This window comes from Adiantum capillus-veneris, chromosome 28, assembly GCF_014529385.1.
Source record: "Adiantum capillus-veneris isolate H3 chromosome 28, ASM1452938v2, whole genome shotgun sequence".
NCBI lineage: Eukaryota > Viridiplantae > Streptophyta > Polypodiopsida > Polypodiales > Pteridaceae > Adiantum > Adiantum capillus-veneris.
Window position 1 is genome coordinate 133,480,499 of NC_140958.1, and position 13,861 is coordinate 133,494,359.

At 39.3% G+C, this 13,861-nt stretch overlaps 1 protein-coding gene across 1 annotated transcript; it reads right to left on the minus strand.

Moving 5' to 3' along the window:
- Positions 1-9,374: 9,374 nt before the first annotated feature.
- On the minus strand, positions 9,375-13,248 carry LOC147421334 (uncharacterized). The gene is made up of 3 exons (XM_086505046.1): positions 13,025-13,248; positions 12,753-12,861; positions 9,375-9,819 (listed from the first exon to the last, which is right to left on the minus strand). The coding sequence occupies exons 1-3, from the start codon at positions 13,068-13,070 to the stop codon at positions 9,579-9,581; spliced, it is 396 nt and encodes a 131-aa protein (XP_086361172.1). The 5' UTR covers positions 13,071-13,248; the 3' UTR covers positions 9,375-9,578.
- Between the last annotated feature and the right edge of the window lie 613 nt (positions 13,249-13,861).

The following is a 13,861-nucleotide window of genomic DNA, read 5'->3' on the forward strand; positions in this document are numbered from 1 at the left end:
AAACTAAGTCCCCTTTTTTGAAGATTTTTATAATTAATTGGGAATCAAAAAAAAAATGTTTTATCTTTTGTGCATAGAGGTGAGCTACAGCCGTTAGAGTTAGGCTCCTATCATTGATCTCTGTAACTTTTTCCCATAAGTGTCTTGGCCAATCTTCCTCTACGAACGGAATTCTTTGTAAGGCATCTTCGTTGTTCGGCACGATAAGTTCTGGCTCTTTTGGTTCAATGTGGGGTTCTACCACCACTTCGGATTTTTCTTGATCATCTCTTGCCACAAGCTCCTCATGTTTTGCCATACTTTCAAGCTTGGGTTTTTGTTTTTCCAGCATTTCTTACGTGATTCTTACCAAATTTTGATAAGCTTCAAGCTTAGCTGCTTCCATGTCTGGAGAAGGATAATTTTTTCATTTGTTTTCCATGTTTTGGCTGCATGCTTTAAGTACTGCTTGGTAAGCTTCCAAGGCTGCATTAATAGGATCAAAAAATTTGTCAACCAAAATTGATCCTCCAAATTTCACGGTTATTTCTTTGATTTCACTTCCAGCTTCTGTCACCTTAACCTGGAATAGTTGTTTTGCTTTCTCCTCAATTTCCACTCATTGTTTATGTTTTCTCATCTCATACCTTTTGCTTCTACTTCTTTTGATCTTTTGAGAGGCAATTTTTGTATTCTTTGAATCATCAGAGAAGTTATGTTTCTTTTTCTTAGCGTGGGATCTAGTGATTACCTTGATTGGAACAATTGGTTCACTCTCAGATGAGCTACCATGTATCACTTTGAATACCTTTACTACTGCTTTACCCTTGTTTAAAGGATTTTTGGGACAATCTTCCGTGAAGTGTCCTCCCTTTTTGCAACATTGTATGCAATAAGGTTCAACTGGCTTGAGGTTCTATTCAAGATATGGGCATTCATTTTTCCAATGGTCATCTACACCACAATTATGACAGTTTCCCATTCTTGGCTTAATAATGGGTCATACCATAGTAGGTCTAACACCTTGATTAGCTACATAATACATTGGTGAGAGCTTTGGTGGAGTATCAGTCACAGGTTCTTCCATTGGTGGTGGATGTGAATTATACCAATCTCCTTCTACCATTACTGTAGATGGACTAGGTTCAGCATAGGGTGTAACAGGCACTAGTGCTTGTTCACCTATGACTCCTTCTTAATGCATGTACTTTACAAGCACTACATTATGTCCTGGATACAGAGGTGGTTGACCCAACACGGGTTGAGGTCTTTCCATACCCATCGGTGGTCTTTGATCTGGTGCCATTTTAGGTTGATATCTATACATGGGTTGTCCTTGTGGCCTCATGGACACATACTAAACATTCCCATCATACTTTGGTCGGTAGTAGCACTCATTGGTCCCATGGTTGGTCCATTTTCCCTCGATTGCACACCATTTCTACGGTCTAATTGGTTGTCCCTGTTGAGGTATCCCTTGCCCTGGTCCTCTCATAGGTGCTTTTTGCATGTTATTCATCATGTCATTCATCCTTTTGCGCATGTCTTGTATGGATGGAAGTGGTGCTATAGTAGCCGTTCCCACTTGTGCTGGTTTAGTGGATGTTGTTTTCTCACTTTGGTTATCCTTAGGAACATCTTCTTTGTTGAAAATATCACAATTGTCTCTTAAGTCAATAGCATCTGACACACACTCTTCTAGGGTTGTATACTTATTGCTATACAATATATCATGAAGTTCTTTGTTGAGCAGTCCCTCTAGAAACAATGATACTAGTTGTTCTTCTGCAGGTATCGCTAGCTCTAAGAATCTGGAAATGTATTGTTTCATTTGAGTTGCACAATCCCTAACAGACTCACCTTGTTTCTGCTTAAAGTTGTAGATTTGAGCTACAATATTGTGTTTGATCCCTGCTTTGGAACAAGAAACTACAGATCCTTGAGCTAATGTGTTCAAGTCCATTATTGACCTTGGTGGAATGTTTTGGAACCATGAATTGAGTATGGAAATTGAATATGTGTTCTGCTCTTAACACTTGCTTAAAGATTGCTAAGTGATCATATGGATCCCCAGATCCATTGTATTTTCTGACCCATTTCTGAAAATCAACTGGTCTGGCACGTCTATTTGGTTCAACTCCCGGTCTCCTGGTAGTTGGTCTTGTTCCGAGTCCTTCAAACGAGTCGGTTGGAAATAGTGACTCATGTAGCCCTGGACTGGTCTTAGTGTCACCCGTTTTTCTACGTGATGAGGTGTTTTCTGGTTTCTTTACTCTCAGAAGATCTCTCACAATGTTCATCTCTTGGAATAGTTTCTAGTCCTTGGTCCAATATCCAATCCCTTATTGAATACCCTTGATATTTGGTTTGTTCTACCTCCTTAGGAGTAGTTATAACAATCCCTAAATAGGTAGGTTGGTAGAAATAAGTAGGTTGGTATATCTGTTGATCCCTTTTCCTTGATCTTGAAGATATAGATTATCTTCATGGGTGTTAGTTGTCCTGATTTGACATGTGAAGTCCACATAAGATCTTTTACATTTCTATCCTTCCAACAATAGACTCCGATCTTAGGATTATCTGTACTAAGCCATCTCAAAGGCTTAAAATCAACTGAACTGGCATGTTATATTTCATGTACATGTGGATTCTTTGGGTATGGCGATGTGGTCTATGCTGGCTCAGCCCAATGGAAAGACATACTATCCAGTCTATTTTGCTAGTCAAATTAAGAGTATTCAACAAGCCAGAGTACCTACCACTATTTCAGAACTGAATTCATTTCTGGGGTATATGAATTTCTATCAAAGATTTGTTCATATGTTGGGAGCCAAAGCATTACCCCTGTATGAGCTAACATAGAAAGGTAATAAGTTCATCTAGATTGAGGAATGTGAACAAAATTTTTAGTGCTTGAAAGATGCAATTAGCAAAATGCAAGTTCTTTGCCAACCAAACTGAGATGTTATATTTCATGTACATGTGGATGCTTCTGGTATGGCAATGTGGGCAATAATGGTTCATCCCAATGGGAAGACATACTATCCAGTCTACTTCATCAATCAAGGGTACAGCTGAACATGGCTATTCAACTACAAAAAGAGAGGCATTGGGAATGGTGTACATTGCGACTAAATTCAGACATTACAGCATGGGATAGATTTTAACCAGAAACTGAAACAATGGCTGAATGAATTGCTACAACTGGATGAGACAAGACAAAGGGCTTTACTGGAACAAGAAGTGGTGCAACAAAGAAGGAAGCATTGGCATGGCAGTAGAATCAAGGTCAAAGTGTCCTAGAGAGGTGAACCGAGAAGATAAATTTGAAAATAGCTTTGTGAGGACCCTTTTGAGGTAGATTGGGTATTCTCTAATGGGATAGTAAGACTCAGAGATATTTTTGGGTTTATTAGTGCCTGGATTCTATAATGCGGCCAAGATCAAGTTATATTATTCCAGAGTAGAAGAGGTTCCATTTGAAACAATACCATAACCAAAAGAGGAACTAATAGACTCTACATCACGCCCACACCAGTACCAATTTTGGCCTTCCAACCAGGGTCAAAAATTCCAGCACTAGTACAGATTCCAATCGTCATACCAGTTCAGTTCCGGTCACATACAACCACACCATTAATATTTTTTGACCAGTCACAAATGGAAAATGCAGCAAATCCCAAAACAAATCTTGCTAGTAATGATCAATCGGCTAAGCCAATCAATGTTTGACACGTCACAAATAGAGTGCACGAATCAAGGGTGGGCGGTGAGTGGAGCATTCACGATGAGAATACGTATAACTATGTGAAAGGTTTAATCACCCTCATTTTATGTGAATCCTTCTACAAAAAACATTTCGAGTTCACAACTGCTTGCTTCATCTTTGCATACCCAAACTCCTTCAACAATCACCATATATGACATGCCTTGCTACTCTTTTTATGGTTCATTTATGACAGCTACCACAAGTAATTCATCTTCATCCAAAACCTCTGTGTCTGAGTCTTGTATGAGAATCAACTTCATAGAGCATGCAAGAAACCCTCAACAAGATGATAGAAGAAATAGAGAACCTCAAAGCATCGGTAGCAGAAGCCTTGAATTTAGTTCAACACAGTAAGATAGCTAAGTATGTTTTTCAAAGGAACGAGCAAATGTTGCTCAAGTTATGGGGTCTAGAAGCCATTGTGGAGGTAGCAGCACTTCCATTTGATGGACAAATTACACAATAGGTACTGGCTTCAGACCAGCACTTGGAGAGTTGGTACATGTTTTCAGACTCCCAAATGCTCAAAAAACCACACCAGCAACGGACAATGAAGTCAATTAGTTTCTAAGAGAAGATGATCAAGCTAGGAAGAAATGCAAAGATGGTGCTCAAGGTATTCCAGTAGCACCATTGGAACACATTGCAGTATATCGATTTATTTTTGAGATGCTGTTGACCAAGGTTCAAAACCCAAAAGCCAGTATCAACATCACACAATTTATGTACAATAGTGTCATATAAAAGACTGCAAAATCCAAATGTAGGAATCCATTCAAGGCTTGGTATGTGTGGCAATTTGTGTATTGGGTAGATTTTCTACATGTACCTATGGTTGTTCACACAACCTGGGACAAAGTCTCTACTTTTTTAGAAACCAAGATTAATGTGGAATCATCTGATGAGGATAGGGATGATAGGACTGTTTCATGAAGAAACCTGATTGGGATGATTTACCATATGCTTTTTCAATGACCGTTTATGATACATACCAAACTTCCCTAGAGGCCATCACTCAAGGGTGTGCGGAAGCCATCAGATGATGAAATCTCAGGCATCTAATTCTAGTATTGATGCAACAAGATTTAATGATGAACTTCAGTACACATGAATTACCTCGATTCTTTCTAGCTCTCTATCCACCTTACATTGAGCCGACAGATTAGCAAAAATACATTCAAATAGTATATGGGCTCAGAACCTGGTATGAAGAGGCAACCATGGAATGGTTGGCATGGAATCAAGTACTACAGGACACACTTCAGAAGTCTATGGTTAGTAACTATTGGGTGACTGCCTGCAGGTTTCAACTCTTAATGACCAGTGGAAAGTTTAAATCAAAAGGCTCATTAAGATCACAAATGAGTTGTTGCAATTGGAAATTGAGGCCTGTAAGATTCCAGAGAAGGAATTGGCTAGCAAGGCAAGGTATGAACCCCAGTTTAGAGAAATGGTTGAGATCTTGTCCAAAGCTCGCATTAAATGCAACCAGCCATTGCCTCAAGGATGGATGCACACTGCTTCCTATAGTTCCAAACTAGCCATAGCTTGACTGATGAAAGGAAAACACACTTTGTATGATGATGATACCAGGACCTAGAATAGTCTGATGCCCTATGAAGTGGAAATGAACACTGCCAAGAAGGACTAGTTGAAGCTAGAGGCACTGTTTAGGCTCATTCATAAGGAAAATGTTGGAACCACTACCTCGAAGGCATCCTAAACACCACCCAAGATAAAGAAGGCACCTGACAAGAAGAGGGTTCGCTGACACTGGGCAATTTAATTGATGTTCTACTAATGGACTTTAGCAAGATGAAGTAGATCCAATGGTTTGAGGACGCACCTTTGGAGTCCTATGCTGACATAGGAGGGCTTGATGCCCAAATACAAGAGATACAAAAAGAAACTGAGAACTGTTTTTGGGCAATCTTGGAAACATTATGGAAATTGTTATCTGGAAATTTTAATACATATCAAAATTCAAGAAAGGAGAGACGGGATGTAGAAGGTGGTAACCACCTCTAGCAAGACTGGCAGATATGGGAGGCTTCCAGAAGTGGTAATCAGTGAGCTACCACAATAACTGACAATGCACAATCACTCAGACACCAGTCCGAGAACCTATAAATATGATCCATTATTCATTTTTAAGGAATTTTTGGTAATCATCTTGTAATGAAATCTTGTTATACTATGCTCTCTTTCTCTCTAGTTTCAAATCCATTTATTGGTATACTTAATACTAACCAGTTGTACACTGACTATTTTGAATACAATTCTAGTTCTAGTTCTAGTCACAGTCTCGTAATTTCATTTTCCAGTACTTTGAAGTGCGATCTGAATTATCTGAATCTTTCATCTCTAACTCTAAGTAGAAACCTGGAATAGCTGTCTATACACATCCAACTCATTCCAATCACTTTTCCAGATATAGTTGTGTGTGTGTTTATGCCTTTTGTGTGGTGAGAGCCATGCCCTACAAAAGTTAAATAGGCGGGTTGCCATTTTTCTTTTATTGCATGTGGCTTTGTTGTTTTTTGAAAACATTTGAAAATTAGCACATCGGTTTCCCCATGCGCTACTACCTCACTTACCCCATCAAATTTGTGCAACCTTTGGCATTTGCATAACTTTGTAGTGTCCTATCATTTTACCGCTATTCACCCATTTCCAGCCCACATCAACTATTGCACTCGTAGTGCTTTGCCTGGCATCCTTTCTTGATCGATTCTCGCTCACCCACATAGCTAATATAGCCAACTACCCTGCCCGAGGGATTCACCATGGAAAGCTACCGCACCACATAAGTGCAGGGGAGGGTTTTTTTTTTACAAAATACATAAACGTATAAGTTAGTGGCAGGCCCCCAATAATTTATCTCCCAAGCTTAAAAATAAGGGGGGGGGGACTGACCTCGGTTGATTACTTGTAACGATTGGTCATTGGTGTGCACTAGAACTCGAATGAATTTTGGGGAAGTTTTTTTATCAGGTCTCACATCAAATTTTACATCAAGCCAGTGATAAGGATTGATTTGGAGCAGGTCAGGGGTTGATTTGCACCTGCTTTGGATGGGTCAAAATTAGACGAGTATCTAGAGTGCAGGCTGATTGGGCACATAGCTTGAAAGTCAAACTAAGACACATTGAGGGTACATATAGTTATCAACAAAAGTGGTTTCTTAGTACACTGCCAGTCACTATGCTACACAGTCTTTGACTAGTTTTACTTAGTTAGATCTTGTGAGACCTAAATTTTATATGTAAGATAGGGGTATAATAGTTTTCTTCATTGATTGTCGTATAAGCGTAAAAAGGGGGGTTATATTCCCTAATATGAGTTGTATATAGGGGTTTTATTGAAGTTGTCAGCTCACATGTGGCGTTCCCTTTTGTATATAAAGTGAATCCCCTGCGCTACCCCGTGCCAACTCATCTCACCTGTAGCACAAAACACACAGTGCATCATCACTGTAATTGACCGATGCACCTGCTCATTGTTTTTTTTTGTTTTTTTTTTTGGGGGGCGGGGGGGGTATCTATTCTCTTCTATGACCCTATGAACTCATTGCTCATGTGATAGGTGCTACTCTTCAACACTAGGTCAAACTCACGACAAGCGTTGAAACTAGCCGACGAGCAAGTTTCATTGACCACCACATTTCCATGCACTACCTCACCAAAAACGTGACTAGAAATTCAACCAAAGGGCAATATTTTTATAATTCATGGTCAGTTCTACAAGAGCTCTTTCTCGTGCCTCTATTTGTATCCATGCCCAAATGCCTTATGATCTTTCACGACCATCTCAAAAGACTCTCAAACCCCTTTTAGCTCCCATTCTTACACATAGTGTGCTTCCACACAAGGACCTAAATTCCACATCTTGGTTTAAGGACTTTTTTCCATAAAGCTTAACGCTAGACTTGTAACATGACACTTTCTATGTCTTTGGACACTTTTGTGTCCTATTAATATTAAGTAACCATTTTTCTTGAATTATTTAAACAGTGTGAAAATGAATTTGTAGGTGCTATATATCCACAAAGTTGCCTTATGAGCCCAAAAAAACTTGACTTTAAAAAAAAAAGAAAATTCTCATTATTAACCTTACTCTTGTAAAACATTGATGAACCTAAACTCTCTGAAAAAACGGGTCCTATGTTTGGTCTTTTGTTCAAATTTTTGCAACTATACCACTCTAAGCTTCATGTTTGTTTGTGAGGTTTATATTGCTAGAGGATAAGCCTTCCTCGTTCTCAACATGTTTTGACACTTCTAGGGAGAGCTAAGTGTTAATATTGAAAGTTATGATCTCTCTAACCTTAACCCTAACACCATGGCAAAGTTAAGCCCCATCCTCCATAGCCTAACGATAAACCATTCTTTATTAGAAAAATCGCTTCCCAACACGTATGAGGTATTTGTATACAAGTGAGATAGATGAAAATTTTCAAAAGCGGACTTTATTTTAAGGCTAATACTTGATAAATAAAGAATAAGAATCTCAACATGCATAATTTTGAGATATGACATATATCACCAAATATGGCTTGCATAATTATCAAATAGTATCACTTTAAGTGACGTAGAATATGTATAGCATAAGACATTGCAAATTTAGATTAACTACTTATTTTATGTGGTCATTAGCTGCATTCACAAAAAATATTCCATATTTGATCCACACGAATTGCTATATTTAATTGTAGTCACAAAGAATCACATGATAGTTGCAAAAACATCAAGCACATATATAAGCAGTTATTACCACGGATTATTGCATACACCATGCTTACTTCTTTTCTTAGACTAAAGTACGAATTTTAGTGAAACATTGACTACTGTTTTGCGTAGGTGCTTTTCATGAGTGTAGTTACTAATGAGGTTGTGTACAAAGTGAGGAATTATAATTTGTATGAATACTTTGGTTAACATCTATAAAGCTTGCAAAAGCATTTCTTGGCATAGTATTGGAAAGCAAGGAATTGATTTGTCTCCATTGGTAAGAGGAAGATCTCGAACGAATGGTACTAGGCCATCAACTCAATGTTGTCGGCTTAGAAATGACCTGTTGAGAGACGGTTTGTTGCCTCTTTTGGAAGCTCGGTTGATATCAGATGTAATCCTCTTTCCCTCAAGGCTCAATTCGAGGTTGAGGTTCCTTTGTACATTATTTTGATGAATACAATACATACACTCATTATTGTGAGTTTGAGAAAAACAACATTTATAAGTTTGCAAAAGCATTTCTTGACATGTTTTTTAGATTTTATATACCATTTTAAGTGTTAACCTTCTTTGTTTCGTAGAGGAAACTAAGGTCATATTGCACAATAAAGACTTCCGAATTTGGTCTATTTCTAAATGTTTTTACAATAGCTAGTTTGAAAATTAGATAAGTATACCAAATATTGCTAATTTTCAAGGACATCAATTATACAAGTGAAGAAACTCTCTCTCTCTCTCTCTCTCTCACTCACACACACACACACACACACTTTTATTGTAGACATGAAAATTATGACGTAAATAGCATAGTTTTGCTTTGATAACATATCAAAAAAATGTAGAAGAATGTACAAATGTAAATGTTTTTGCAAAGATGCTCATGACAGAAAACCTTTAGTGCCATTTAAACAAAACGTGCTATTTCTAAGTGAATGTTATTGCTTTGCCATGCAATGTGTACCCATGTTGTAAGCATAAATACAAGGGCGATTAAACAAAAAGCCCGATGGAAGACACCAATATGTCTAAAATCTATGGTCATGATTATGTATTATGTTACAATTGAGAGATTGTATTAACTACACTACTAGTGTTAATTACATTTCGGAGACAAGCTTATAACGACGACCTGTAGGGGTACTACGAGTAATGGATGTGCTAGGACTCTTGTTGCTACAGCCATGGGTTGCATTTGTAGTTTTGGCCTTGAGGGTATTGCTAGGAGACAGAGATGTTGTTTTAGTAGGGGAGCTTGTGGATGCAAGAGAAGCAGCAACACACCAATTGCAAAGCCCGGTGAACTCGGGCTTCTCTTGTGGATACCAATTACTGCAATACCTGCATTCCCCAACCTTGATAATCAGATGATTTGGATTAGCAAAACAAAATACATTCACAATATTATGTCTCGTAGTTCAAGCAGCATTATACGAAGTGCTCAGGGTCTCATTACATGCAATTGTGTTTTCAATTATGCAAGCTATAAATGTCCTTGTTGTATTATTGTATGTGCTATCTACCTTTCTTTATGTTTAGAATTTCTTTTATGGTCTTCTCTTTCCTGTCCTCACTCTTTGTTTCATTGTTCACTTGAAATGGCATGAAATATTCTCTCTCTCTCTCTCTCTCTCTCTCTCTCTCTCTCTCTTTCTTTTTCATGTGTGTGTGTGTGTGTGTGTGTTTGTGTGCACGCGCGCAGGTGCAAGCCCATTGTTCTTTAAGTGGGTTACTTCTTCTCACTTAAGGATTCGTACAAGGACATGTAAATTGATGCTTGTGTGAATAATAGACTTTTGGGGTCCACCTTTCAAAAACATCCATAACATCTGCGTTCAAGAGATATTTATTAAACTCTTTCACACGTGTACGCACACACACACAACACCATCACGTAACTTTTCTCAAAACTCTCATTTTTTAAAACCCTTTGTACATGTAAGTTTATAAGTTTTTGAAAATTAAAAAACCTCCTTTAGTGAATGCACATTCTACACTTATATATTTTCAGGTGGACCCCCAAGACAATAGGCCATGAGTTAATGACGACTATTACTCAATCGTCGTTCGCTAAGTATTGGCCACCTAAACATTTTGATATACTCTAAAGTCATGACACTATTCACGCATCATCATTAGAAAATAGATATATTGGACATGTTTTAGACAATGGAGTTTTTTTTTTTATTAGCCACCCCCTAAGATCGCTAAGTTCATTAGTGGTTATGTGGCCTATATAATTATTGATAATATAATATGTGAGGTGGTGGGACGTTAATGCTTGTCCAGGATAATTTTAACTCATCAAAATGGTAAAGAGTTAGATAAGGGGGTGGGCAGCCTCACGACTAAGTGGCACGGACATAGGAGGGTGGGATCTACGATCGAGGGATTGTGGATCGTAGATTTGAAATCTAAGATACCCGAATTTTGAAAGTAATCTAGGGTACCCACTTTTGTGGGCGTGAGTTCAAAAGAGCGTGGGTTTTGAATCCGTGACCTCACCCACGAGAGGCAGATACTTTAACCATTTATTTTTTATAATAAAAAATAATCTAGGATACTTTAGATTATTTTAGATATCGCCACTGAGATCTACGACCCACAATCCTTCGATCGCAAATCCCACCCTCCCATGCCCGTGCCACTTAGTCTTGAAGGTGGGCAAAACAGGTTCAATGCAGTTACTTTTAAAAACAAGGGTTGATCGAAGAAGATTTTATATAATCCCAAAAATGTATATTGCCTTATACATGAAAGGGGAGTAAGAGTTTTAGAACATAGTAAATATAGCATCTATAAAACAAAATAAAAGGCTTTCTTGATGGCTCTAAAGAATTAAAAAGTTTTTCTAACGGTTCTAATGGCTTGAGAACGTCAGAGGAAAGAAAACACAAATGCATAAAATACATTGGATCATCTCTATTTATATGCACAAAAAAGGTTTTTTTGACTTTCCACCTGCAGAGTCTTTTCATTTCCCAAACTCACCCTTCACCTATGCAATCTAGATGTTTTAAAAGGATTTTTTATTTTTTAGATTGGGGAGACCTACTCACACGATTTAGGGAGCTTTTCAAGAATGACACTAATAGGCGTGAAAAAAGCATAGAGTTGAAGAAGAAGAAGAAGAAGAACAATGAAAAGTGGTATTAGGAGAGAGAGAGAGAGAGAGAGAGAGAGAGCATCAAGATTATAGTGTAGGAAAAGGTCCTTTACTGCCCTTTCTCCCGTAATCACTATGATTGCATGGCAGGAGTAGTGATTACATAGAGAAAGGAGACCTTTCACGAATGTCGGAAGGTCCAAGGAGAGGGGCCAATAACTCTTCTTTGACTATGAAGCTCCTCATGGAACAGCACGCAAAAATAATCATTCTTGTGGCACCAATAAAGTCACAACACATGTAATATATGTTCCACGTCGAGGTATCGTATAATTATTGGCAACGATTGCCATGCATATTACGACAACTTATGTGTGACATTTGATGATTGTGGTAAAAAATTGCACGATTTAATGTACACTAGATTGATGATCAAGATCTCCTGCCCCAAACCTTGGACCTTGATGGATAAAAGAAATTAAGGCTAGCTTGCTTTGACCCCACTCTGTCCTTAATGAAGAGCTCTCTCTCTCTCTCTCTCTCTTTCTTTTTTTTGATAGATATTTAAGGTCTCTTGGGATAGTTTCCCAAGAAGATAAAATACTATTCTTCTCATTTGTGTGTGTGTGCACACTTGTTAATAAAATTAAAATAAAAATGGTATAACCTTTCTATCACCCAAGTCATCATGGGAGCTCATGAAACACAAAGGATGAATATAACTTACCAATATGAATCAATGTGAGAGAGAGAGAGAGAGAGAGAGAACGTACGTGTGTTGGTATCGTTGGCAACACCCCCCCCCCCCTCCTCCTCCTCTCTCTCTCACTCATAGGAGCACAACACACAGCATGAATATAACTTACCATCTCTCACGTACATGGGAGCTCAACTCAAAGGATGAATATAACTTACCATGAGAGAGCCTACGAGTGTGTGTGTGTGAGAGTGAGAGAGAGAGAGGGCGCTAAGCGTTGCCAACGATACCAGACTCTCTCTCTCTCTTTCTCTCTCTCTCTCTCTCTCTCTCTCTGGTCATGGGAGCTCAACACACAGCATGAATATAACTTACCATCTCTTATACATGGGAGCTCAACACAAAGTATGAATATAACTGTCCATATATGTGAGAGAGAGAGAGAGAGAGAGAGAGAGAGAGAGAGCGTACGTGTGTTGGTATCGCTGGCAACCCTTTGCTCTGCAAGGGATAAGCTGCTCTCTCAAGCCCACGTCTCCGCACATGTTGCATTCCATCTCCACCTCCTTGCTATCATTCTCTGTAGTCATATCACCAGTAACGTTACCACCATTGCTCCCGCGCTCAACATTATCGACTAAGTCGAACTAACCCACAGCAAGGAAAGCGAGCTGCGCGTGCGGGCTCACACACACACACACACACAATATGCACACCACACATGGATATCGAAGAGAACCCACCTGCAGGAAAGTCAGGTTTATCAGCTCTACTCGTTTGATAGGACATGCTGTCTCTCTCTCTCTCTCTCTCTCTCTCTCTCTCTCTCCGGATAAAACTGCAGAATGAAAGCTTAGAAGCATATATATATTCACACCCCACACACACAAATACACGCGCAGAGTGTGATGATGAGCTAGCTGCTGCTTTGAGAGGCAAGAAACTAGTAGTATATTCCCAGCTGATAGGGAAAGGGGCGCCGAGGGGAGGATTGTGTTCTGTGGGCAACCCACATCTGACCTGGCGCGCTGCTTTTCATGGGCAGAATTATCCCACATACACAACTGCGGTTTGTGACTTGGCTCGCTGCTTGCCACCTGTCCGGACAGGGCCCCGCGCAAGGACACTTTTGCCACTTTGCAGCTGACACGTCAGAGGTGGGTGTGTGTGCTGCCTGGTGTACCTTGTATAAATAGACCCTTTGACCCACACTCCCCAAAGTGGTTGCCTGGGCCTGTCATTAGGATTTTTGCAAAAGTTGATCTTGACGTGTGCAGCTTTTCCCATAATTGTGTCTTGAGCCCAATCTCCAAATGTGCCCCCTAACTTAGGGGTGTGCCGCATGTTTATGAGTCGCTCGGACTCTTCACCGTCCCTAGTGTAGCAGAACATGACACAAACAATAGTGCCGAAGTTGGAATCACCTATGTACTATTGTGCTCCACTCTACAAAAGGTAACACATTGAGGGTAACCCCAGGTGGAGGGGATAATTGTTATTATACTGACCCCCGCAAGCGCTATTTTAGCGTAAGAGCTATCGAGCCAAAGTCCCATCCATTGCCTTCTAATAGCTTACCC

Excerpts from the sequence above, each read along its gene's own strand:
- LOC147421334 (XM_086505046.1), bottom strand. The coding sequence starts at position 13,070 with ATGTCCTATCAAACGAGTAGAGCTGATAAACCTGACTTTCCTGCAG. Across the intron at positions 12,862-13,024 it reads TAAACCTGACTTTCCTGCAG|AGAATGATAGCAAGGAGGTG; the intron begins GTGGGTTCTCTT and ends ATATGACTACAG. Across the intron at positions 9,820-12,752 it reads TGCCAGCGATACCAACACAC|GTATTGCAGTAATTGGTATC; the intron begins GTACGCTCTCTC and ends TGGGGAATGCAG.